This window comes from Capra hircus, chromosome 24, assembly GCF_001704415.2.
Source record: "Capra hircus breed San Clemente chromosome 24, ASM170441v1, whole genome shotgun sequence".
Classification (NCBI taxonomy): domain Eukaryota; kingdom Metazoa; phylum Chordata; class Mammalia; order Artiodactyla; family Bovidae; genus Capra; species Capra hircus.
This window is the reverse complement of record NC_030831.1, coordinates 22016800-22040898: the sequence shown is the minus strand read 5'-3', so window position 1 is coordinate 22040898 and position 24099 is coordinate 22016800. Positions and strand designations below refer to the sequence as shown.

Below are 24099 nucleotides of genomic sequence, written 5' to 3'. Positions count from 1 at the left end.
ACCATAAAGAAGGCGAGAACCAAAGAATTGATGCCTTTGAACTGTGGTATTGGAGAAGACTCTTGAGAGTCCCTTGGACTGCAAGGAGATCAAACCAGTCAACCCGAAGGAACTCAACCCTGAATATTCACTGGAAGGATTGATACTGAAGCTGAAACTCCAATACTTTGGCCACCTGATGAGAAGAGTAGACCAAGAGTATTTTGATGAGTGCCATACTACATATATGTGTACTTTGTTCTAAAAATCATTGACAGTGGCAAATGAAAATTTTTCCATTGTTGTACCAGAAATATTCCTTTATCATAAACATAGCTCTACATCTTCATTTTAAATATGGCTATAAGGGATATTTATAATTGCTTTCTCAATATTCCTCCTCTCTCTCCCTGCCCCCAAAATTCTCAATAATAGCACCTTACCTGACTTCCTTTTAGTAATTTGCTCTCTCTCTTTCAGGGCTACTGTTTTTTCTAAATCTGCATTTTGAGATAATTTCAAACTTACAGAAAAGTTGCAAGAAGAGTACAAAGAATTCCTATATGTGCTTCCCCCAGATTCCCCAAATATCATTTTATCACACTTGCTTTATCATTATCTACCTACCTACTCTATCTACCTAGATATATCTATATATTTTTTTAAATTTTTTTTCCTGGATTGTTTAGGAGTAAGTTGCAGACAACTTACTTTGCAGGTAAAGGAGAAAAGAAAGATATGCCCATTTCAATGCAGAGTTCCAAAGAATAGCAAGGAAAGATAAGAAAGCCTGCCTCAGTGACCAGTGCAAAGAAATAGAGGAAAACAGTAGAATGGGAAAGACTAGAGATCTCGTCAAGAAAATTAGAGATACCAAAGGAACATTTCATGCAAAGATGGGCTCGATAAAGGACAGAAATGGTATGGACCTAACAGAAGCAGAAGATATTAAGAAGAGATGGCGAGAAAACACAGAAGAACTATACAAAAGAGATCTTCATGACCCAGATAATCACGATGGTGTGATCACTCACCTAGAGCCAGACATCCTGGAATGTGAAGTCAAGTGGGCCTTAGGAAGCATCACTATGAACAAAGCTAATGGAGGTGATGGAATTCCAGTTGAGCTCTTTCAAATCCTGAAAGATGATACTGTGAAAGTGCTGAATTCAATATGCAAGCAAATTTGGAAAACTCAGCAGTGGCCACAGGACTGGAAAAGGTCAGTTTTCATTCCAATTCCAAAGAAAGGCAATGCCAAAGAATGCTCAAACTACCACACAATTGCACTCATCTCACATGCTAGTAAAGTAATGCTCAAAATTCACCAAGCCAGGCTTCAGCAATACGTGACCGTGAGCTTCCAGATGTTCAAGCTGGTTTTAGAGAAGGCAGAGGAACCAGAGATCAAATTGCCAACATCCACTGGATCATGGAAAAAGCAAGAGAGTTCCAGAAAAACATCTATTTCTACTTTATTGACTATGCCAAAGCCTTTGACTGTGTGGATCACAACAAACTGGAAAATTCTGAAAGAGATGGGAATACCAGACCACCTGACCTGCCTCCTGAGAAATCTGTATACAGGTCAAGAAGCAACAGTCGGAACTGGACATGGAGCAACAGACTGGTTCCAAATTGGGAAAGGAGTATGTCAAGGCTGTATATTGTCACCCGGCTTATTTAACTTATATGCAGAGTACATCATGCAAAATGCTGGGCTGGATGAAGCACAAACTGGAATCAATGTTGCCGGGAGAAATATCAATAGCCTCAGATATGCAGATGACACCACCCTTATGGCAGAAAGCAAAGAAGAATTAAAGAGCCTCTTGATGAAAATGAAAGAGTGAAAAATTTGGCTTAAAACTTAATATTCAGAAAACTAAGATCATGGCATTGGTCCCATCACTTCATGGCAAGTAGATGGGGAAACAGTGGAAAGAGTGACAGACTTAATTTTGGGGGCCTCCAAAATCACTACAGATGGTGACTACAGCCATGTAATTAAAAGAGGATGAGAAGGAAGCTGAAACTGCAATACTTTGGCCACCTGATGGGAAGAACTGACTTATTTGAAAAGACCCTGATGCTGGGAAAGATTGAAGGCAAAAGGAGAAGGGGACGACAGAGAATGAGATGGTTGCATGGCATCACTGACTCAATGGACATGAGTTTGAGTAAACTCTGAGAGTTGGTGATGGACAGAGAGGCCTGGCATGCTGCAGTCCATAGGGTTGCAATGAGTCAGACACGACTGAGCAACTGAACTGAAGTTGCAGGCACAGTGTTCCTTTGACATTCATAGCAAGGAGAAAGAGGATTTTGAGCAGAGAAATGGTATAGTCTGGTTTCTGTGATCTGGCTGCCTTGTGGGGAACTGAGTAAAGCAGGGAGATGAGGAGGCGCTGGCCTGAGCAACTGGGAGGATAAAATTGCCACTTTATAAGACAGCAATATAAGATATGAGAAAACTACATGTTTGGTGAGAAATTAAAAGTTTGATTGGGGCATGTTAGATTGAAGATGCCTAACGAATCACTGTTCCAAGCCCCATTTATAAGCCTATTTGCAGGGCCAGGGTTTCTGCTCTTTGATACTGATGACCCTCTAAGAAGACTGCCTGCACCATCCACCTTGCTGTTGCAGCACCAGGCTGCAAGTGGAGGGAGCAACTGACTCCTCCTGGATCTCTGGCCCAACACTCCCCCTGTGCTGCTGTGCTGCCTTGGATCCTGACTTCTCAGTGGCTGCTGCTGGAGGGGTTCAAGGATACCACCTGGGAGTGTGGAGTTGATGTTCTCTGGTGGAAACTGAAGGGAGCCTGAAGAAAAGTCATCTCCTTCCTCCCACCCCATGGTGAGATGACCTAGTTCATACCACATGCACTCTGAAGACAGTGAAACTATGCAAACAGCTGTGCCTTGACTGTAGACACAGAGTGACACCCACTTGTACCTTTCTTTTTCCCTGCCTCACTACCCATTTACCTTCAGTCATCATGTTCTGAGATTGCACCACCCCAATAAAGGAAAAGAACCCACCTGCCAATGCAGGAGACACAGGAGACCCAGGTTCCATCCCTGGATCAGGAAGATCCCCTGGAGGAGGAAATGGCAACCCACTCCAGTGTTCTTGCCTGGGAAATCCCAAGGACAGAGGAGCCTGGCTGGCTACAGTCCAGGGGGTTGCAAAGAATCGGACACAACTGAGCACGAAGGCATGCAATAAAGAATTAACAATAAGGTTTAATTTTAGGCTCTGTTTTCTTGGGAACCCAGATTAAAGTAGGCATCAAAGTGGAGATATCTGGTAGGCAAAGGGATTTATGAACCTGTAATTCAGAGAAGAGGTCAAGGCTGGAATACAGATTTTGGAATCCTAGGTACTAATTGTAAAGACCTAAGACCAGAGGTTCCTGCGTGGCTCAGAGGTTAAAGCGTCTGCCTCCAATGCGGGAGACCCGGGTTTGATCCCTGGGTCGGGAAGATCCCCTGGAGAAGGAAGTGGTAACCCACTCCAGTATTCTTGCCTGGAGAATCCCAGGGACAGAGGAGCCTGGCGGGCTACAGTCCACGGGGTCGCAAAGAGTCGGACATGACTGAGCGACTTCGCTTCAAGACCACATGAGATCCTAGGAAGAGAACATAGGTAGAAAACCAGAGATTTGAACGCTGACCCCTCAGGCACTCCAACATACTGAAGGCTAGAGAGTTGAGGAAATACCACCATTGAGACTGAGAAGAAATGTCCCACAAGGTAGAGAAAAACCAAGTGTGTGGTATGCAAAATACTGCTGACAGCTCAAACAATAAGTTGGTATTGGAACCAGCATGTGGAGTTTAGCAAACTTCATTACTACTCTTTGTGTGGAGAATTAGCTTAATATTCAGTAATGTCACACCTCTCATTCCTGATATAATTTGCACCTATTTTTTTTCCCCCTGATCAGTTTGGCTTAGAAGTTTATCTTGTTCTTTTTAAAAAGTTGCTTTTGGTTTAAATAGAGTATAGAAATTGATTTCTTATTTTTGTTTTCTATTCTATTGATTTCCAATCTAGTCTTTCTTTTCTTCTCTTTACTTTGGGCTTAATTTATTCTTATTGTGGTTTCTTAAAGTGGAACTGAAGTAATTAAATCGAGACTTTTTTCTTTTATTAATATATGTAATGGTTAAAAATTTACCTGTAAAACCTGTGTGCCAGAAATAATTTGTTGAAATATTTCTTTGTTCCTTTCTCCCCTCACCTTTGGGAACTCTAATTACTGTTGTACATACTACGCTGCTTGATACTGTGCTGCTGCTGCTGCTGCTGCTAAGTCGCTTCAGTCGTGTCCGACTCTATGGGACCGCATAGACGGCAGCCCACCAGGCTCCGCTGTCCCTGGGATTCTCCAGGCAAGAACACTGGAGTAGGTTGCCATTGCCTTTTCCAATACTGTACTGTAGCTCTGTTCATTTTTTCTCAGTGTTTTCCTTTTTTTCATTTTGAATGATTTTTGTTATGTCTTACCTACGGTAATTTTTTTTTTTCTGTTTAATCCACAATTAATCCCATCTGTGCTTTTAAAAAAAAAAAAAATCTGATATTGTAGCTTTCATCTCCAAAAGCTTGATTTGGTTGTTTTTCTTAGATTTCATGTCGCTACTGAGCATGTTCTACATTTCCTTATCTTCTTGATCATATGGAATAGTTTAATAACTGTCTTAATGAGCTTGTCTAATTGTCGCTTCTGGATCAATTAGAGCGGTTTTTCTTATTATAGTTGCATTTTCCTGCTTCTTTGCATGACATGAGTTACCCAATTTTTTATTGGATGCCAGTCATTGTGTATTGTATGCTATTGGGTGCTAAGTATTTTTTATATATATATATATATTCTTGAGCTTTGTTCTTGAATGTGTTTAAATTACTTAAACAGTTTTATCCTATTAGGTCTTGCTATTAAGTATCTTTCAGGCAGTGTTGTCCAGGGTTCATTTTTCTCCTATGGAGATAAGACTACATTTTGGACCCAGAGTTTCTCAGCCTCAGCACTATTGACATTTAAGGCCAGATGATTCATAATAGAACATTTAGCTGCAGTCCATGGGGTCGCTAAGAGTCGAACAAGACTGAGCGACTTCACTTTCACTTTCCACTTTCATGCATTGGAGAAGGAAATGGCAACCCACTCCAGTGTTCTTGCCTGGAGAATCCCAGGAACAGGGAAGCCTGGTGGGCTGCTGTCTATGGGGTCGCACAGAGTCGGACACAACTGAAGCAACTTAGCAGCAGCAGCAGCATCTCTGGCGTCCACTCACTAGATGCCGGTATAGGTTCATCTCCTCTGGCTGTGAAAACCAAAACTGTCTCCAGAAATCACCAATTGCCTCCTGTGAGATTGCGGGGTGGGGGCTGGGGGGACAGGGAAGGTGTGTGTGCGCCAAAACTGCCCTCTTTTGAGAACCACAGCTCTAACAGATGTCCTGTCACTTTTAAGGCTTTCTGCTCTGCCTGATGGCACTATTCCTGGCCACTGTGAGTTCCAGTGATTTCCCCCACTAATTCTTCTGGATGGTTCTTTCCTCCACCTCAGATAGTTTTCACTCAGCTGAATGCTTCTGAAGGACCCTCTGCAGATCTCCAACGTTTACTTCTCTTTGGTACTCCACCCTGCAAAAGCTAGTCCCTTGACCTGCTCCATCTTCTCATTGAGGGAGACTGCCAGGTTCTACTGGAGTTCTCCCTCCCTGTGCTGTGGCCTGGAAGGCCACAGGCAGTGACTAGTTGCTTAATCGTGTCCCACTCTTTGGGATCTGATGGACTGCCCATGGAATTCTCCAGGCAATATTGGAGTGGGTTGCATTGCCTTCTCAGGGGTCGAACCCAGGTCTCCTGCATTGGAGATTCTTTACCATCTGAGCCACCAGGGAAGCCCCAAATTTGCCTCGAATTTCCCATTTCAGGGATCTCCTCTCTCCTATTCTTTGCTTCTGATTCTTTGCTTTGTCTAATATTGTACTTGCTCAAGCAGGTTAGATTTAGTCATCTTGGTCTGAAGGATTTTGTGATGGTTTTATAAAAGGATATTTACATGCCAATTCAAAAAATTCAGAGAGGAAAACTTTATAATGCAAGAGGTAAGGATTACTACAGTATGTCTGAGGTTTGAGAGGGCAGCTTAGACCCAACAGAGACAGCAGCCTCAGGTAGAAGTACAGTTGATGCACAGTTAAGAGGAAAAGTGGCACTAAGATTAAGAAACCAAGATATGGACTTCATCTACTGCTTTCTAGATTTTTCTTTCTGTTGTAAACACAGTACAATAGGTAGAGATAGGGACAGGTATATAGAGTGCATTTTTATAGGTGTAGACACAACATAAAATTGTTACTGGGATAATACTAGGGTTGTGGACTCATGGGTTACTTTTGGAATGCTTTTTATTTCTACACTTTTCTCATGTAGCTATATTATTAGTTTATATTAATAGTCTATTATAGATTTACATAAAAATATGTAGAGAAACATTTTTTACGAATTTAAAGAAACTAGTTGGGACACTTTAGTCTCAGCACCTACTCACTACACTCCTTTGCCCAAAACCTGTGAGCTTTCCATCTCATTCATAGTTCTCGCCAATGGCTAACCAAGTATTCCATGATCTGGCCCTACTCTCCACCCTTAACCACTTTCTCTGGTTTCACCCGCTACATTCACCCATGTTCACTCTGCTCTAGCCCCACTGGCCTTGTCTCTTGAACAAATCAGGCATTGCTCCTACATCAAGTTCTTCACACTTGTTGTTCCCATGCCTAGAATATCTTTCCTCCAGTCTCAGAGTGCTTCCTTTCATTTACTGGTATCTTTTCTCAAACAACTATTAGCGAAGTCTTCCCTATATGACCTGTCTAAATTGCAATCCATTTCCTGCTTGATGTTTTGTGGTCTCTTCTCGCCTAGTGTATTTTCTCCTCACCATTCATCACATGCTTTCTCTTTTTCCTACTGCCATCTGTAGTTTCCAAAAGCAACAGATTTAAATACCAGGGCAGTCTTGGGCCTGAGCAACTTCAAATCCACAGGCCTGAAAATTTTTTAAAAAGGACCCCAGAAAACCACATTGGGGGGAGGAGGGGGAATGGAGGACATGGGAAGGCATTCCAAGTCACATACAGGGGGTGCTTGGGGGGAACACCCCAAGAGTGATGGCTGGAGGTGAGTAGAGCATACACTCAGCAGTGTAATCCCCAGTCTGGGTCCCAAGTTAATGAATCTGTAAGAAGGATGGGAACAGAGAAATGCCAAGGATTTGACTGTGTGACGTTTTTTTATCTACAGACATTCCCAACACCAGTGTTGTTATTGTTGGAATTTAAAGTATATGTATGTGCTGTGTGATGTAGACAAGAGTAGAGTAATAACAAATGGCAGAGGTTGACAGAGGCCAAATCATGGAAGGCCATGCTAATTTTATTAACTTATGGAGTGCATAAAGTATAAGTCTAGAATTTAAAATTACAAAGGTTTTCTACAAATCAGTAAGAAAATACAAATAACCTATATTAATCAGGACAGAAACCCAATTCAGTTATTTTAAACAAGAAAGGGACTTTATTGGCTCACAAAACGTTAAAGTCCAGAGGTAGGGCAGGCTTTAGGCACAGCTGGATCTAGGGCCTCCAGAAAAATGACATCAGAACTTAGCTCTCATTCCTTTCTGCTAGCCTCTGAGTTTACCCTCAGACTCTTTCCACATAGTACAAATTTTCAGGCTTACACAGTCCTTAGTTCGTGGGATCTCTGTTGAGCGTTCTTTCCAAGAGTTCCAGCAGAAGTTCCGTTGAGGGCATTCTTTAGCCTGACTTGGGTTACACGCCCATTCTTTAATCACTGTGGCTAAGGAGCTGTGGGACTCAGGAAGGCCTGACCTGGTCATATACTCACCTAAGCCACAGGGAATGGGTTCCCCACAATATATATTCTGTTATCACAAGACAGGGAAAGAGATGCTGAACAGAAACAACATATATCCACATAACTCAAAAGAAAAGCAGGTGAAGGATACAAACTATCTATCATAAAACTCTAAACGGCCAATAAATATATGAAAATAACCTTAACCTTGCCATTAATCAGGAAAATGTAAAATGATCCTTTTTTTCTTTTTTGCCCATCAGATAAAAATTATCAAGTGCAGGTAAAGCTTTATGGGGAAATGAGCACTTTCCATACAGTTGGTGAAAACAAAGTCATGAAGGCCTTTTGGAAGGCTAAGGTGGGTCTACTATCTGATTGTTCCCTGATAGACAATCTGGTAACAATCTGATAGACCCAACAATCTACCTTCTACTCCATTCTAAAAAAATATTCACACACATGCATAAAGATATGAAAGAGATGTTTACTTTGGCAATGTGAGAGCAAAAGAAAAAATAAGGGAACAGTTAAATAATGGTATTTTCATAGTACTGAATATTATTCAACCATTAAGGAGATTTAAAGACCTCAGGATTGGTTTTCGAGACAAAAAAAGCAAGCTGCAGAACAATACATATATATATCCTATTTATGTAAAAATGGCATTTATATTATATGCATATTCACATGGGAATTATGTAAAGGAGATTAGATGAATGCATACTCAACTGCGGGCAGTGGAATGTGATAGGAAATGCTGGAGAAAAGGGTCTCTCTTCGCTCCTTTATAAAAGTTTTGTACACTGAGATGGTAGTCATTTATATTTTCGTAATTAAAAATGGGAAAATGCAATTCACAATTGGAAATAAAAAGTATATTTGCAAATCGCAAATAAGTATAAAAAGATAATTCTCCTTATTAACCAAAAACAAGAGCAAACACATTGAAGGATTCAGGGTTGTTGGGAATATAGGCAAAGAGGCACTCTAACTAGTGATGGAGTTGCAAAGTGGTACAATATTTTCTCATGGTGTTTCTCCAAACATTAAATATGTACATTTCCTGACCCAATAAATCCACTTCTGGCTATTTACGCTACAGAAATACCCACATAGGCAGCAAAATATATATGGATGTTAACTCTACTTTTCTTGGTAATGAAAAAAAAAATGGAACTAATGAAATTACCTACCAATAGGGGTTGTCTAATAAGTTACAGCATATTTTTTTAGGCTGTGCTGTGTGGCATGTGGGATCTTAGTTCCCCAATCAGGGACCAAACTTGTGCCCCCTGCATTGGGAGTGCCCAGTCTTAACCACTGGACTGCCTGGGAAGTCCCAGTTATAGCGTTATTGATGCAATGGGTTAGTATGTAGCCATAAAAAAATAAAAGTCTACATCCAAGTGGGAGGGAGAGGAGGCAATTTTCAGTGCATACATGTAAAATGGGGGTATGTACCTACCTCATATGGTCGGTGTGGGGATTAAGAGTTAATCCATGGTAAAGCGCTTCCAACAGTATCTGTGTACAGTGACAAGTGTCAGCTATTAACAAGTTTTTGCTTAATTATGTATATGCCTAAGTCTGGAAGAAGAGCAAACCAAATAATTATTACTTGTCAATTTAGACCATAAAAAGAAATGTCCTTTTTCATTTTGTGTTTTTGAACTGTAGAAAAGTCAAACAAGTATGTTTTAATAGCTTTTATATTTGCTAACCATAAGATAAAAGCATAAAATTTACCAGTCAAGGTTTAATAGCCATCATTCACTGCATTGTAAAAAAAAAATACATCCCTGGAGTTCACAGAACTAGATTTGAGTTTTAGCTCTAACTGGCCACATGCAAGCCACACAATCTCTAAATCTTGCTTTCCTAGTCTACAAATCTAAGGGAGATGGGTAGTGTCTAACCCAATGACTGGCATGCAGATTATTTCAGTACATAGAACCCTCCCTGCAACTTACACAAATGTGACAGACCTACTGCTAAATGATCAAGTGCCAACTGGGTGTGAATGTGCAGAGTTCAACCTCCAAGAAAATCAAAAGAAAACTTCGCAGTAATGAGCAAGTGCTCAGTGGCTACTGATCAGGCAAAAGCAGTCTGCTTGCCTTAATAATGACTGCTCATTTGCTAACCCAACAGATGCCACTGCTTGGCAATGCTAGATCACCACTTCATCAAAGGCTGGGCACCCCCCAGAATTGCCAACTATGATCATCTGAGTGGACATCAATGAAAGTCCAGACGAAATCATAAAGCACTGAATAGATAACCAGAGATGGGGACTACAAAGACAATCATTTCCTTTTAATGTGTATCATCACCCAGTTTTCTGGGGTCCAGTCCATTTTCCCCCCAGAGCCTTGCCTTAGTCTCAGAATCCTTCTTAAACAACACACAGGTATCAGAGATGACAAGACAAACTCACATTTGCCAACTCTAATACTTTTTTCTAAGTTCACACATTACACCAAACATCTTTGGCATTTATGACAAATGTACCTCAGGGAAGCTTCTTTGTATACAGGAAAAGAGAAGATCTAAAAAACCATGAAACTCTAGCCACCAAGAGGTTACTCCTTTCTTACCTACTCTGATAAAAGAATTCTGTCATCCCAGCAGTATTCCAAATATGCCACTTCAGAACCTACTTGGAAAGAAGCCAGTTATAAATAAATCAATCAACCCAAGACCGTTTTTATCTTAGAGCAGAGGAATTCATAGCTTTATTGGACACTGACTTGTTTCCTCTCAGCCACAAAGAGAAAAAGACCCAAACAAAAGTCCCTACATATTCTTGTATAACTTAAAATACATTATATCATTACTACATATTTATACTTCAATAAATCTTAATCTATAAAGCACATTTCTTATAATTATCAAAAAATTCTATAAACAAGCTCCGTTCTGCCTCACTTCTCCACCAGCTAGCCTTGCATTTATTACTCTGCTTTTTAACAGGCTCATGCAAATCACACCTTCCATTTTTTAATTTGATCCAAGCACCAGATGCAACCCAAAACTCTGGAAATACGTAATATTTTTATTCACATGGGTCATTTTCCACACAATTATGCCCACTATAAAAAAGCCTTTTCTCATATTCTATGTATTTTAACTTCCAGAGTTTTCAACTAAACAGAACCACAGTATTTGGGATTCTCAACCAAGGAGTATATAATCCTACTACTACAATGTTATTACTTTTATACATTTTTTTAAATGTGTTAAGACTTAAAATTAAAAAAAGCTCCAACTCTGACAATTAATAAACTAGTTGTTAATAGCCTAGTTCTTTTTTAAATAGAACAATCCATTCAACCTAATATGTTAAGTACAACCTCAATACTACTAGAGATTGATTAGTTTTTTTTTTTTTTTTTTTTTTTATAAAAGACCCATAAACTTCCAAACTGTGATATTATCTTGGACTCACCTCTGAAGACTGCTGACAAGCTGGCTAGCTCTTTGAGCTGAGTCCTCCTTTCCCCAATACAACACCCTGGTAAGAGAACTATGGCTCTAGGAATCTCAGAGGTGACCCCCCATCCCAGGACTGCTTAGACTGGGGTCGGTGGGGGGGGGGGAGAGGCTAACTCACAGGAAACAGCTTTATACCAACCCCCAGTGATTTACAGTGGAAGAATACCTACCTCCCCATGGCAGGGTTACAGTACCTAGCACAGTGCCTTGTTGGTAGAAAATTTAATAATAAACGCATGGCTGCTCTGTTAGCTTGGTGTTCAACCCTTTTGTACCAAAAGAGTAAAATCAAAACCCTGATACCTTGTTCCTCACCTATCAGGGATTTTCCTGTCCTCAACAAAAATGAAGGAAAAATAACGACGACTTAGATCTTCAAGTCTTCTGTTTTCTAAAAGCCAAGACAGACCATTACTCGTTTACATTTGCCCTTCAACACTGCCATTCACTACAGATCCTCCCCTAGTGTTATAATTTCTACCTTCAAAGCTTTACAACTGTTTGTTTAGACTGTTCACTTTCTAATGATACATGAGAAGACATTATTTTCATGAGTGGGTTGCTTCTCAATTACAGGTAGGATGAGCTATTTTTGAGTTTTCCAGCAGGCAGATAATTATACCTAGAATAAATTCTTGATACATTTCAATTCTTGGATCAAAGTATTTGTCAGTCTTCCCCAATCTAGGTGTCCCTTTCACTTTTTGACGTTTTATCAACCGTCACTTCTTATCTGAGTTTTAAGGCTCATTTCACTCTGCTTTTTGGTCACCTTTTATCTTCTATTTTCAAAAATTCATATTCAAATTAGGTAAAAGGAAACAGGTAAATTTGGAAAAAGTGGTTTCAGTTTTCAGATTTTGTAATTCTTATGTTGCTTTTCAATGCAGAAGGGAATGTATCCTTGCAAAGAACATTTTGATGACCAACACAAATAATGTATCTGTCTAAGAAGCAAACTTTGTAACAAAGGGACAAAGATCAGGTAGTTCATCATTAGGAAAAATAATAAGAAATATCACATGGAAGATTAGGCATTAACACCTGAATTAAGTTTAAAATTTCAGTTTCTAGGCAGGTATGACACCATTCCTTTCAAGATAATAATAATGGGTGAAGATTTTCTACATTTCCCAGTGGATTTTCTAACAGTCTATAGGAAAACTATGTCATTTCATGTTTTCAATTTTGTCTTCATTTCAGAAGAAAAAGACCTGAGTGCTGACTTTTTTTTTTTAATTTCTTAAACTTTCACAACATTGAGAAGTTTTTCTGCATTGTGTCTTCGCTGATGTCTAAAAAGATTTGAGCTTTGACTATAGGATTTCCCACACTGAACGCATTCATAAGGTTTCTCCCCAGTATGGATTCTCTGGTGATTGATAAGCCCAGAATTCTGGCTAAAAGCTTTTCCACATTCGAGACATTTGTAAGGTTTTTCTCCAGTGTGGACTCTCTGGTGCTGCACGAGGATGGAACTCCTGCTGAATGCTTTCCCACACTCAACACATCCATAGGGTTTCTCCCCACTGTGGATTCTCTGATGAAGAATAAGGGCTGAGCCCTGACTGAAGTGTTTCCCACATTCGTCACATATATGCTGTTTCTTTCGGGAGGGATTTCTCTTTCTTTCAAACCTGCCCTTAGGGAAACAGGTTTCTCCATATTTAAAGATTTGAGGAACACCTATATTGAGAGTGCCGGAAACTTCATGAGATTCTCCTGCTGAAGGAATCTCCTGCTTTGGAGCTAGAGCTCCATTTTCAGTCCTAGCATCATCATCTGAAATAAACAGAAAATGTAGATATCACTTACTTCCTATTCTGGGAGGACAGACAACTGAAGAAAAAAAAATATTAAAGAACAATGAACTAGAAGTAAATAGCTTATATATGTCTATAAACAGCACCATGAAACTGGTGATGATACTGCCTAGTCTCAAAAAAGAAAAAAATGAAAACAACTGATTATGAGGTTAATGAGATGAGAGCATGGGAACATATGAGGAATTAAAAGGCTGTATCCTAGTAAGTGGTAGCACAGGGAGTAGGTTACACAATGGTGGTCAAAAATCAAACTGCGGAAAAACCACAGATGTTTCAGAGAGTCTAAGTTTGTTAGGAGACACAGAGATGCAGCTAAGGTCAGGAGAAAAATAAATCAAAATTTGCCATCAGGAAATCACATTGTTTTGCTTTGAAAAAGGGAGAAATTATATCAAAATATAAAGTGTAAGTAACCAATCTGTCAGACAGTAATTTTTCTAAAATGAGCAAGACAAGGCAGGTCAAAGCCAAGATTAGATTACAAGGAGAATACAGCAGTCCTAACAAGAAGCAGCTGAAGGTAAGCTGGGAGCATCCTGTGTTAACTTGGGACACGACACTTCCAGATTCAAGGCTCTTTTAATGACTGAAGTTTTCCTGTAAAAGCAACTTGCTGTATTTGGTATTTGTCATGGTATTAAGATAAGCTGTGACTTCTAGGCCTGTTAGATGTGCACAGTGAAAGAACAGCCTGAATTACCAACATGAGGTACCATCATCTACCTATAGGCAGGAGTGGTATGAGCAAGTCTCATCTAAGACCTTCCTGAAACTTTAAGCTTTGATGAATAAACAGTTACTAAAGGGTGAACAGAAGCACTCAAAAACTTGTACATAGTGAGAAAGTCTGTAACAAATGATTAAGAAAGAGATAGAAAAGAAGGCTGACAAAGAGATACTGAAGAGTCAGAGGAGATTAGTGAGGTCTGGAGACTTGAATAACAGAGGAGTGAGTGTGAAGGTGACTAATGGCACAGAAAGAATTTAGTTCCCAAGTGTGGTAAAGACCAGACGCTAAAATGAGGTGAGACTTATTCTATTCTACAGTTTAGAGGCAAGAATTAAGTCTATTCTATAGTTCAGGCAAAGGAGAAGTTTGCCACCCAGGAAGATGCCACCTCCAACAACCAAAGATACTGCTTCTCAAACTTTACTGCACAGAAGAACACCCCATAATTCAGAGGGGCAGCCTACTCAGAACTCATCTGGCTTGCACTAGCATTACCTTCAACTACCTCAAGAAATGATGCCCAAAGCAGTCACAAACAAAATTTCATTTTAATTTCTATAAATATGAAAAAGAAATCTAGCAGGTTTAGGAATATACAGGATTGTATCAAAATAAGTAAGTATGCGGCATTAACTACCAAGATGCTGGGAAAGAATGGCATTAGTGAACGATCTTTCCATTTAATTTTTCTGTACTTATGTTGAAGAAAAAAACAAAAAAGCTGAAAATACGAAAAGATTCTGGTGATAACAAAAAAAACTAGATTTGAAGAAGTAAGCTTATTATACCAGAGAGACTAGGTAGGAGACTGGAAGGATGTGAAACAGGTGGCAAATAAGCCACAGAGGTGGGTTATGGCTCAGAGTAAGTCAAATGCCCACCAGAAATGGGCAGGCCTTCAAAGAAAGACATAAAAGCAAAGAAAAGGTTGATGATGTTATGTTGAAGAATAAAAGACTCAAGGTTAGCAAACCAACTGTTATCACATAAGAATAGAAATCCTACAATGTGTCTATGTCTAAGCAATCAGGTGAAGGTGATTATTCTCCCTCCCTGCTCCCAGTAAAAATAAGCAGAGTTCTGGACAAAAGATCCACACTCTCACTCTCCAGCCCACACGGAGTTCCGGTCCTCACCACAGTGCCTTAGGGAATGGAGCTCCCAGGATGCCCACTTCAGCTGGTTTTCCACAGCATCAAGCTCAGAACTCGGTAATCCCTGAGCTTCTTCTTGAGATACTATCTCCTCCACTAACACTTCCCGTTTTCGTCGATGAAGAGAAACCTGGAAATGATAGGAATTGGTTCAGTTGAGAAGGAATTTGATGAGAATCAAAACTAAAACACACACCAAAGAAATCATACAAAACATACGCTGCAGAGGCCTAGAGGGCAAAGCAGCATAAATAATGAAGGGGGGGAGGGGAAGCATAAACATAATTCTAACTTAGTTGAGTGGAACTAATTCAGAAGCTGTGAATACTGCTACGCCAGTGCTCCTAACACAGGAAACTTACTGGCTGTCCAGGGTCATCTAGTTCACTCTCTAAATCCTCCAGGACCGTCACTGCCTCCTCTCCATTCTCTGGATGATGCTCTCGAACCCAAGTCTGTAGCTCCTTGGGGAGGATGGCAACAAACTGCTCCAGTACAACCAGCTCCAAGATTTGTTCTTTTGTGTGTGTCTCTGGCCTGAGCCACAGACGGCAAAGTTCTCGAAGCTGGCTCACAGCTTCCCGGGGCCCAGGTGAATCCTGGTATCCAAACTGCCTGAACCTCTGGCGGAAAACCTCCGGGTCAGGAAGATGGTTCCAGGGGATACTCGACCCCTCTTCACCATCAGGATCCTCCTCCAACTTCACTCTTAGAATTTTTTCCTCTTCATCTGGAGTTGGGATGATAAGTATTGAATCCTCTTCCACTGACTGTGCAGACATCCTGATTTGTAATACTTCAAGGAAAGACAATCAAGGCAAGATACCTTAGGGAAATACCCAGTTTTCTTCACAGGCACTCCTGAGGCACAAGAAATGAAAAATATATAAATGACTAAATATTCTAAGAACCTGGACACAGACTGATTAAAGGAAATAAAAATGTATTCTTTTACTAGATTAAAAATGCCAATCAATAACTTGAACTAGAAGTTTGCAAACTACAGCTCATGACTAAATCTGGCCAGCTGCCCATTTTTGTACAATGCGTATACTAAGAATAGTTTTCACACTTGTACATGGTTGGAAAAAAATCAAAAGAACACTCCATGACATGTGAAAATGACACGAAATTAAATCGTCTGTCTCCATAAATAATTTTACTCATTTGTTCACACTACAATAGCAGAGTTGAGTAATTGCAATAGGCACTATAGGGCATGAGAAACCTAATATTTACCCTGGTCCTCTAGAGATAAAGTTTGCCAACCTATGATCAACAAAACCTATTTCAACAATCAAAAGAATCCAAGTTAAGAACCAGCCCTTCTCAGTGTTATCTAAATGCATCTGACCCTTGAACACATTATCTACAATTCAATACTGATGTTCCTTGACACACTTAGGTCATCTCAAAAGCAGGGACTGCTTTTTTACTATCTGTTAAAAAAATTTTTTTTCACAAAACGTTTAACAGTTATTTTTTAAATGCTTAAGAACTCCTAGGACTTTAAATATACGTTAAAAAAAATTCACTTGGTCAGGAATAGATAATAATGTTGGAAAAAAGGAACCACTATGTGCCATAAAATTTAATTATTTTTCAGTTACCCTCCACACCATAAATACCTTTAAATTAGGAACGACAGGCATTAATCAGCAAATTCTAGGGGGAAAAAGAACTCTCGTAACACCTTTGTGGTGCAGATTCTTCCGCTGACATTGAATGACTCACAATCTCCCCAGCTACTACGTTCATGGAAACCTTGTGCTATTTCTGATCCTTTCCTTGGTATTTGCACAGTCATGCCCATACCATTGTCTACAACACCCGTTAAGAATGAGCCACGCAGCTGCTCAATGTACCCATATACGCCCCAGAATACGAAAGCTAATTTCCAAAAACTTCCTGTAACCCTACCAAAACTAGGAATCAGAAAAGATCTTATCAGGTAACATACACACAAGTTTAATTAAATACTCTGGAGTGTGGCGGCCTTATAAACACGTAGCTTTGGCCTACAGATCTGTTTCTATTCCAAGACCCTACCTTTCTACGGCTCAAGCATTCTACAGAAAAGAAATTTCTCTTCCTTTTACGTTCTCAAACAGCACTCTGGCGGTGGGATGTGAGGAGTTGCGGGGAGCGCAGGTCCGCGGTCCCGACCGTCTTTGGGCGGAGAGCCCGGTCCCAAGTGACCTCCCCACGCACTCCTGCAGAGTGCCGCTTCGAACCGCACCCCCACCCCAACGACGTCAGCCCCTTTTCCCTGCACTCGCGGCGGCGGCTTTCCTCAGACCGAATGCCACCCAGCCACAACAGCAAACGAGCCGCGGCACTTCCGCCCGCGGCCAGTTGAACTACAAGTCCCGGCAGGCCCCGCGCGAGGCCCGCCCACTCCCACCTCCACCCGAGAAGAATCCCAGAACTCTCCGCGAGATGCCAGGGCCTCGAAATAGAACAAAACCGGCCGATGGGGGAGGGGAAGTCGGGGGTCGCGAAGGACACAAGGGATGGAGGACTCTTCGAGGGTGCTGAAAGCCTGATCTGGCTTTTCGTCTTCCCTTGCCCGTCCCACAACTGCAGGGCACGGAGACCGCGGCCTGTCCCCCGCGCCTCTGGGAGAAGCCGAGGAAGGTTCCCGCCAGGCTTCTTCGCTGACTCTTGTCAAGCAGTTTGCAGCCCCCAAGCCAGCGTCTCTCACACCCTTCCCCCCAACTCGCGCAAACCTCGGGTTCGGGAACCACAGCCGCTTCGCTGTCCTCGGCCGACGCAGAAACGCCGCTCACGAGCCGTTTCCCAGCAGCCCCCGGCGCGGACTGCTTCCGGTTTGTGGGCCCCAGGAGGCAGGGGGGGAGGCGAAGCCCCACGTTGCCATGGAGATGCGCTCTGGGCCGGGGGAAGGGCTGTCCAACGACAATGACTGCTTTGAGGCTGCGCTTGGCCTCGCGCCTTCCTCCCCCGGTATCCCAGCCTTCTGGGTTCCGCTTGAAAGACAAGGAAAAGAAAGAATTCTGCCACTAAGACAGTCTTTACGGTTTCATAAGCCTTTTCACATGCATTATCTCATGTGATCGTCACAGTAGTTCTCTGAAAGAAGTATTATGAATATTTATGAATGTTAATTACTTTGTACCAGGCACTGTCACCGTTCTTTACATGTAATTTCATTTTCACAACAACGCTGAGATAGTAAGTACTTTTGTTATTCCCATTTCATAGCTGAGATCACTGAGGCACAAGTAAATAGCTTGCGGAGTGCTCATAACTGGTGAGTGGGAAGCAAGATTTGAAACCAAGGCATGACTCTCACCTTTGCCTCCTACTTGCTACGCCATACAACTTTATTATGACCAGTTTACTTGTCAGGGAAACAAGATGAGACTCTTAACCAAGAGCTTTGGCAGTGAGCTCACACTGAATTTGCAGAATGCGTGGTCATTTTCTGACTTGAGGCTTGACAGTTTATATTACAAAGCAGCTGCCAAAGTGATCGTTTAAAAACAGAAATCAGACAACTTAATTCCCCTATGTAAAGACGTTTAATGGATCCCTAACTGCCTTACTCCTGCTTGTGCTCAGTTGCTCATTGTGTTTGCCACCCTATGGACTGTATCCGGCCAAGCTGCTCTGTCCTTGGGATTTTTCAGGTAAAATACTGGAGTGGGTTGCCATTTCCTCCTTCAGGGGAATCTTCCCCTACTGCCTTAATTATGACATAAAAATTCCTTACATTTTCCTGTAAGGCCCCGCTAGTCTGTTCCCTGCCCCCACCCCCACTCTCCAGCTCTATAGGCTCATTGTGGTCTGGATCCTCAGCCTTCCTGACCACCTTTCCTCCTGGAAGCCTCCCCTCTCTCATAGCACTGGGTAGAAGCGATCTCATTTATTCACTTCTCTATTTTTTTGTTTGTTTGTTTTGCTTTTGTCCATAAGACCCATAGAGGCAGAGACTGTGCCTGCCTTATTCACCACAGTATCTCCACATAGTAATCCCAGGATATTGACTGCCTGGTACATGGTGGTTGGTCAGGTGCCAAGTCTGGTCTGACTGTGAGCCCATGAACTGCAGCACCCCGGCTCCTCTGTCCTTCACTGTCTCCTGGAGTTTGCTCAAATCCATGCCCATTGAGTCAGTGACGCCTTCCAACCATCTCATCCTCCGCCACCCCCTTCTCTTTTTGCCTTCAATCTTTCCCAGCATCAGGGTCTTTTCCAATGAGTTGGCTCTTCAAATCAGGTGGCCAAAGTATTGGAGCCTCAGCTTAGTGTCAGTCCTTCCAAAGGATATTCAGAGTTGATTTCCTTTAGGAATGACTAGAGAACTCGGTAAATATTTGTTGAATAAATGAATAAAGTGTGGGCTGCTCAGATTGCTGCTTTTGCTAAGTCACATGTCAGGCCTAAGAAACCACAAAGAAAGAGCCCTGTTGTTTAAGGTCTGTGTTAGAAATGCAGGTCCAGCCTTTCAGAAGCATTCCAAGATCCTCAGGCTTCAGCTTTCTGCCTCTTTGGGAAAGTTCCCTTTGCAAAGAGCCCTCAGTCTGCTGGACTGGTGAATGAGAAAGCTCATGAGTTAGCAGCTGATGGTATAGCACTCCTCTACTCTGACTGGAGCTTTGCCCCTCCAAACCCCTGCTACTTCTGATGACTCGTCTCTCTTCGTTTAGGAAGTTTCTGAAGTCTTTACTTTTTTCTTTCCTACTTGGCTATTGCCACCAACCTACTTGGCTGCTCTTCCCAACTGTTCTCTCTTTGGTGACTCTAAAAAGCTAGCTCATGTTATTTTTCAGAGACAAACCAAAATTTAATTTCTCAAGGTTCATGCTGTGTACTTTAGCAGAATTTGATGGAGGATCTTGTATATACATTTGTAATAGATAAAAAATAAACCAGATTGAAAACCCTTTTTCTTTCTTTTTAAAAGCAAGCCATGTACCAAGTTTTTTGGTCCAAATTGTGTAGTGTAAGTTAAATTGCATTCTGTTAACCAGTATGAGTGTATTTCTGTAAGTATGCTTGCATGCGTGCTAAGTGGCTTCAGTCTTGTCTAACTTTTTGTGACCCTATGGACCACAGCCCACCTCTGCCCATGGAATTTCCAGGCAAGAATACTGGAGTGGGTTGCCATGTCCTCCTCCAGGGGATCTTCCCAACCCAGGATTGAACCTGCATCTCTTATGTCCCCTGCACTGGCAGTTGGGTTTTCTGTAAGTATAGCTGTGTCGAAATAAAGTTTTAAAAAGCAATAAATAAATAAAAGCTAGCTCAAGGCATTTTTGTTTTATTTTGTCTTGCTTTAAGTGTTTTTACATCTAATTAATGCTGGAAAACTAAAAACATACACATCAAACAGAAGTACTTGGGCAGATTAAAAATGTTAAAATTTAACAAAACCCTTTGCCTGGGATTCATTCTATCATTCTTCATTCTTTCTGAGAGAGTAAATAAAATCACAATGAGTTTTTCTTCTCTAATTTACTCTTTTGAGAGCAGGGACTATAAACCTTGGTTTTGAAACCCCATCTTCTGAGTCCTGGGTTTGATTCCTCGGTCAGGAAGATCCCCTGGAGAAGGAAATGCTACGCACTCCAGTGTTCTTGCCTGGAGAATTCCACGGAGAGAGGAGCCTAGTGGGCTACAGTCGATGGGGTCATAAAGTGTCAGACACGACTGATTGACTAACACTTTAACTTTCAATGGAAACAGTCACAGACTTTATTTTCTTGGGCTCCAAAATCACTATGGACAGTGACTACAGCCATGAAATTAAAAGATGCTTTCTCCTTGGAAGAAAAGCTATGACAACCAGACAGTGTATTAAAAAGCAGAAACATTATGTTGCTGACAAAAGTCCATATACTCAAAGCTATTGTTTTTCCAGTGGTCCTGTATGGATGTGAGAATTGGACTGTAAAGAAGGATGAAAGTCGAAGAATTAATGCTTTTGAACTGTGGTGTTGGAGAAGACTCTTGAGAGTCCCTTGGACTGCAAGGAGATCTAACCAGTCCATCCTAAAGGAAATCAGTCCTGAATATTCATTGGAAGGACTGATGCTAAAGCTGAAACTCCAATACTTTGGCCACCTGATGCCAAAAACTGACTCACTGGAAAAGACCCTGATGCTGGGAAAGATTGAAGGCAGGAGGAGAAAGGGATGACAGAGGATGAGATCGTTGGATGGCATCACTGACTCAATGGATATGAGCTTGAGCAAACTCCAGGAGATAGTGAAGGACAAGGAAGCCTTCTGTGTTGCAATCCATGGGGTCACAAAGAGTTGGCCATTACTGAGCAACTGAAAGAGGAGAGTGAAAAAGCTGGCTTAAAACTCAACATTCAAAAAACTAAGATCATGGCGTTTGGTCCCATCACTGCATGGCAAATAGATGGGGAAACAATAGCAACAGTGACGTATTTTATTTTCTGGGGCTCCAAAATCACTGCAGATGGTGACTACGGCCATGAAATTAAAAGATGCTTGCTCCTTAGAAGAAAAGCTATGACCAACCTAGACAGCATGTTAAAAAGCAGACATTCTTTTGCTGACAAAGGTCTGTCTAGTTAAAGCAATAGTTTTTCCATAGTCACATATGAACATGAAAGTTGGACCATAAAGAAAGCTGAGTCCCTAAGAATTGATGCTTTTGAACTGTGGTGTTGGAGAAGACTCTTGAGAGTCCCCTGGACTGTAAGGAGATCAAATCAGTCAATCCTAAAGGAAATCAGTCCCAAATATTCATTGGAAGGACTGATGTTGAAGCTGAAACTCCAATACTTTGGCCACCTGATATGAAGAACTGACTCATTGGAAAAGACCTTGATGCTGGGAAAAATTGAAGACAGGAGGAGAAGGGGATGACAGAGGATGAGATGGTTGGATGGCATCACTGACTCAATAGACATGAATTTGAGCGAGCTCTGGGAGTTGGTGATGGACAGGGAGGCCTGGCGTGCTGCAGTCCATGGGGTCACAAAGAGTCAGACACAACTGAGCAACTGAACTGAACTGAGTAACTGAACAACAACACTGTGCTCAGCCATAGGTAATAAGTTGTGATTGAGCTAAGCCATTCATGACTTATCTGTTTCCCTTTGCCATGAACTCACTTTGCCTAGCTAGAGATGGTCATATGATTCAGTTCATGGTCAATGATATATAAGGGAAAGTAGTCTCATTTATATTTCAATGAGATATAAAGGAAAGTGTCTTTCAAAAAATTTATCCATAAGCTATTAGATGTATTAGCATAAAGTTGTTCATAACATTCCCTTAATATACTGTCTACAGGATCAGTAGTGATGTCCCCTTTTTCATTCCTGAAATTGGTAGTCTTCTTTATTTTTCTGTATATGTGTTGCCTTGAAGTTTGTCAATTTTATTTATCTTTCAAGGAAACAACTTTTCGCTTTGTATGTTTTCTCTATTGTTTTTTTATTTCATGGGGTTCTTCTCTTTTTAAATAAGTTTTAAAATAATAGTAAAATTAGTTCTGCTTTTAGCAGATAGCTCTAGGATTTTTAATACATGTATAAATTATGAAACTATCACCAAAATCATAATATAGGTTAGTTCTATCATTCCACAAATCTCCCTCAAGATGTACTTACAGCTTTTCTACTCCATAACCCATGGCACCACTGGTTTGCATGTGCGAATGCTAAGTTGACTCAGTCATGTCTGACTCTTTGTGATGGACTGTAGCCCACCAGGCTCCTCTATCCATAGGGTTCTCCAGGCAAGAATACTAGAGTGGGTTGCCATGCCCTCCTCAAGAACCACTGGTTTATTATCCATCAAAATAGTTTTGACTTTTACAGAGTGTAATATAAGTGGAATCATAAAGTATTTAACCTTTTACATAACTTTCATTAAGTATAAAAGCTTTGAGATTCATTAGTGGTGTTGTTACCGGTCTCAGTTGTTCATTTCATTTTATTGCTGCATATTGTTGAATAAGATTTTACTGTAGGTATCGTTTGTTTATCCAGTTAAGCATTGAAGGACTTTTGGGTTAATTCCAGATTTGGGCAATTTTAAATAAAGTTTCCCTGGTAGCTCAGACAGTAAAGAATCTGCCTGCAATGCAGGAGACCTGGCTTTGATCCCTGGGTCAGGAAGATCCCCTGGGGAAGGGAATGGCTATCCACTCCAATATTCTTGCCTGGAGAATTCCATAGACAGAGGAGCCTGAGGTTGCATGGGGTTACAGTCCATGGAGTTGCAAAAGAGTTGGACACGATTGAGTGACTAACACACGTGCACACTATAAATATTAATGGACAGGCTTTGTGATCATAAGTTTTTATCTCTCTGGAGTAAATATCTAGAAGTGGAATTGCTAGGTCATATAATTTTATGGACTGAAAGTTTGTGCCCACTTCCCAAACTCACTAGCTGAGGCCCTAATTCACAGTGTAATAGTATTTGAAGCTGGGCACTTTGGGAGGTAATTAAGTTTATATGTAGTCATGAGAGTGGGATTAGTTCCCTTATAAAAGAGACACACAGCGCTGCTTCCTCTCTTTCTCTACCATGTGAGGACAAGGGATAACGATGGCTATCTGCAAGCCAGGAAGAGAGCCCCCACCTGGGAACCAAATTCAGTTTAGTTCAGTGTCTCAGTTGTGTCCAACTCTTTGCGACCCCATGGACTGTAGCACACCAGGCCTCCCTGTCTATCACCAACTCCTGGAGCTTGCTCAAACTAATGTCCATCAAGTTGGTGATGCCATCCAACTATCTCATCCTCTGTCATCCCCTTCTCCTCCTGCCTTCAGTCATTCCCAGCATCAGGGTCTTTTCCAAATGAGTCAGTTCTTTGCATCAGGTAGCCAAAGGATTGGAGTTTCAGCTTCAACATCAGTCCTTCCAATGAGTATTCAGGACTGATTTCCTTTAGGATTGACTGATTTGATCTCCTTACAGTCCAGGGAACTCGCAAGAGTCTTCTCCAACACCACAGTTCAAAAGCATCAATTCTTCGGCGCTTAGCTTTCTTTATAGTC

General features: G+C 41.2%; 1 protein-coding gene across 2 annotated transcripts; it reads right to left on the bottom strand.

Moving 5' to 3' along the window:
* ZNF24 (zinc finger protein 24) lies at positions 7405 to 18209 on the bottom strand. Of its 2 annotated transcripts, none has more exons than XM_005696985.3 (4): positions 17819 to 18209; positions 15452 to 15950; positions 15072 to 15219; positions 7405 to 13161 (listed from the first exon to the last, which is right to left on the bottom strand). In XM_005696985.3, the coding sequence occupies exons 2-4, from the start codon at positions 15869 to 15871 to the stop codon at positions 12623 to 12625; spliced, it is 1107 nt and encodes a 368-aa protein (XP_005697042.2). In that variant the 5' UTR covers positions 15872 to 15950; positions 17819 to 18209; the 3' UTR covers positions 7405 to 12622. The 2 variants fall into 2 exon arrangements, with proteins under 2 accessions (XP_005697042.2, XP_005697043.2); XM_005696986.3 differs by lacking the exon at positions 17819 to 18209 and adding an exon at positions 17139 to 17280 and having other exon boundaries at positions 7417 to 13161.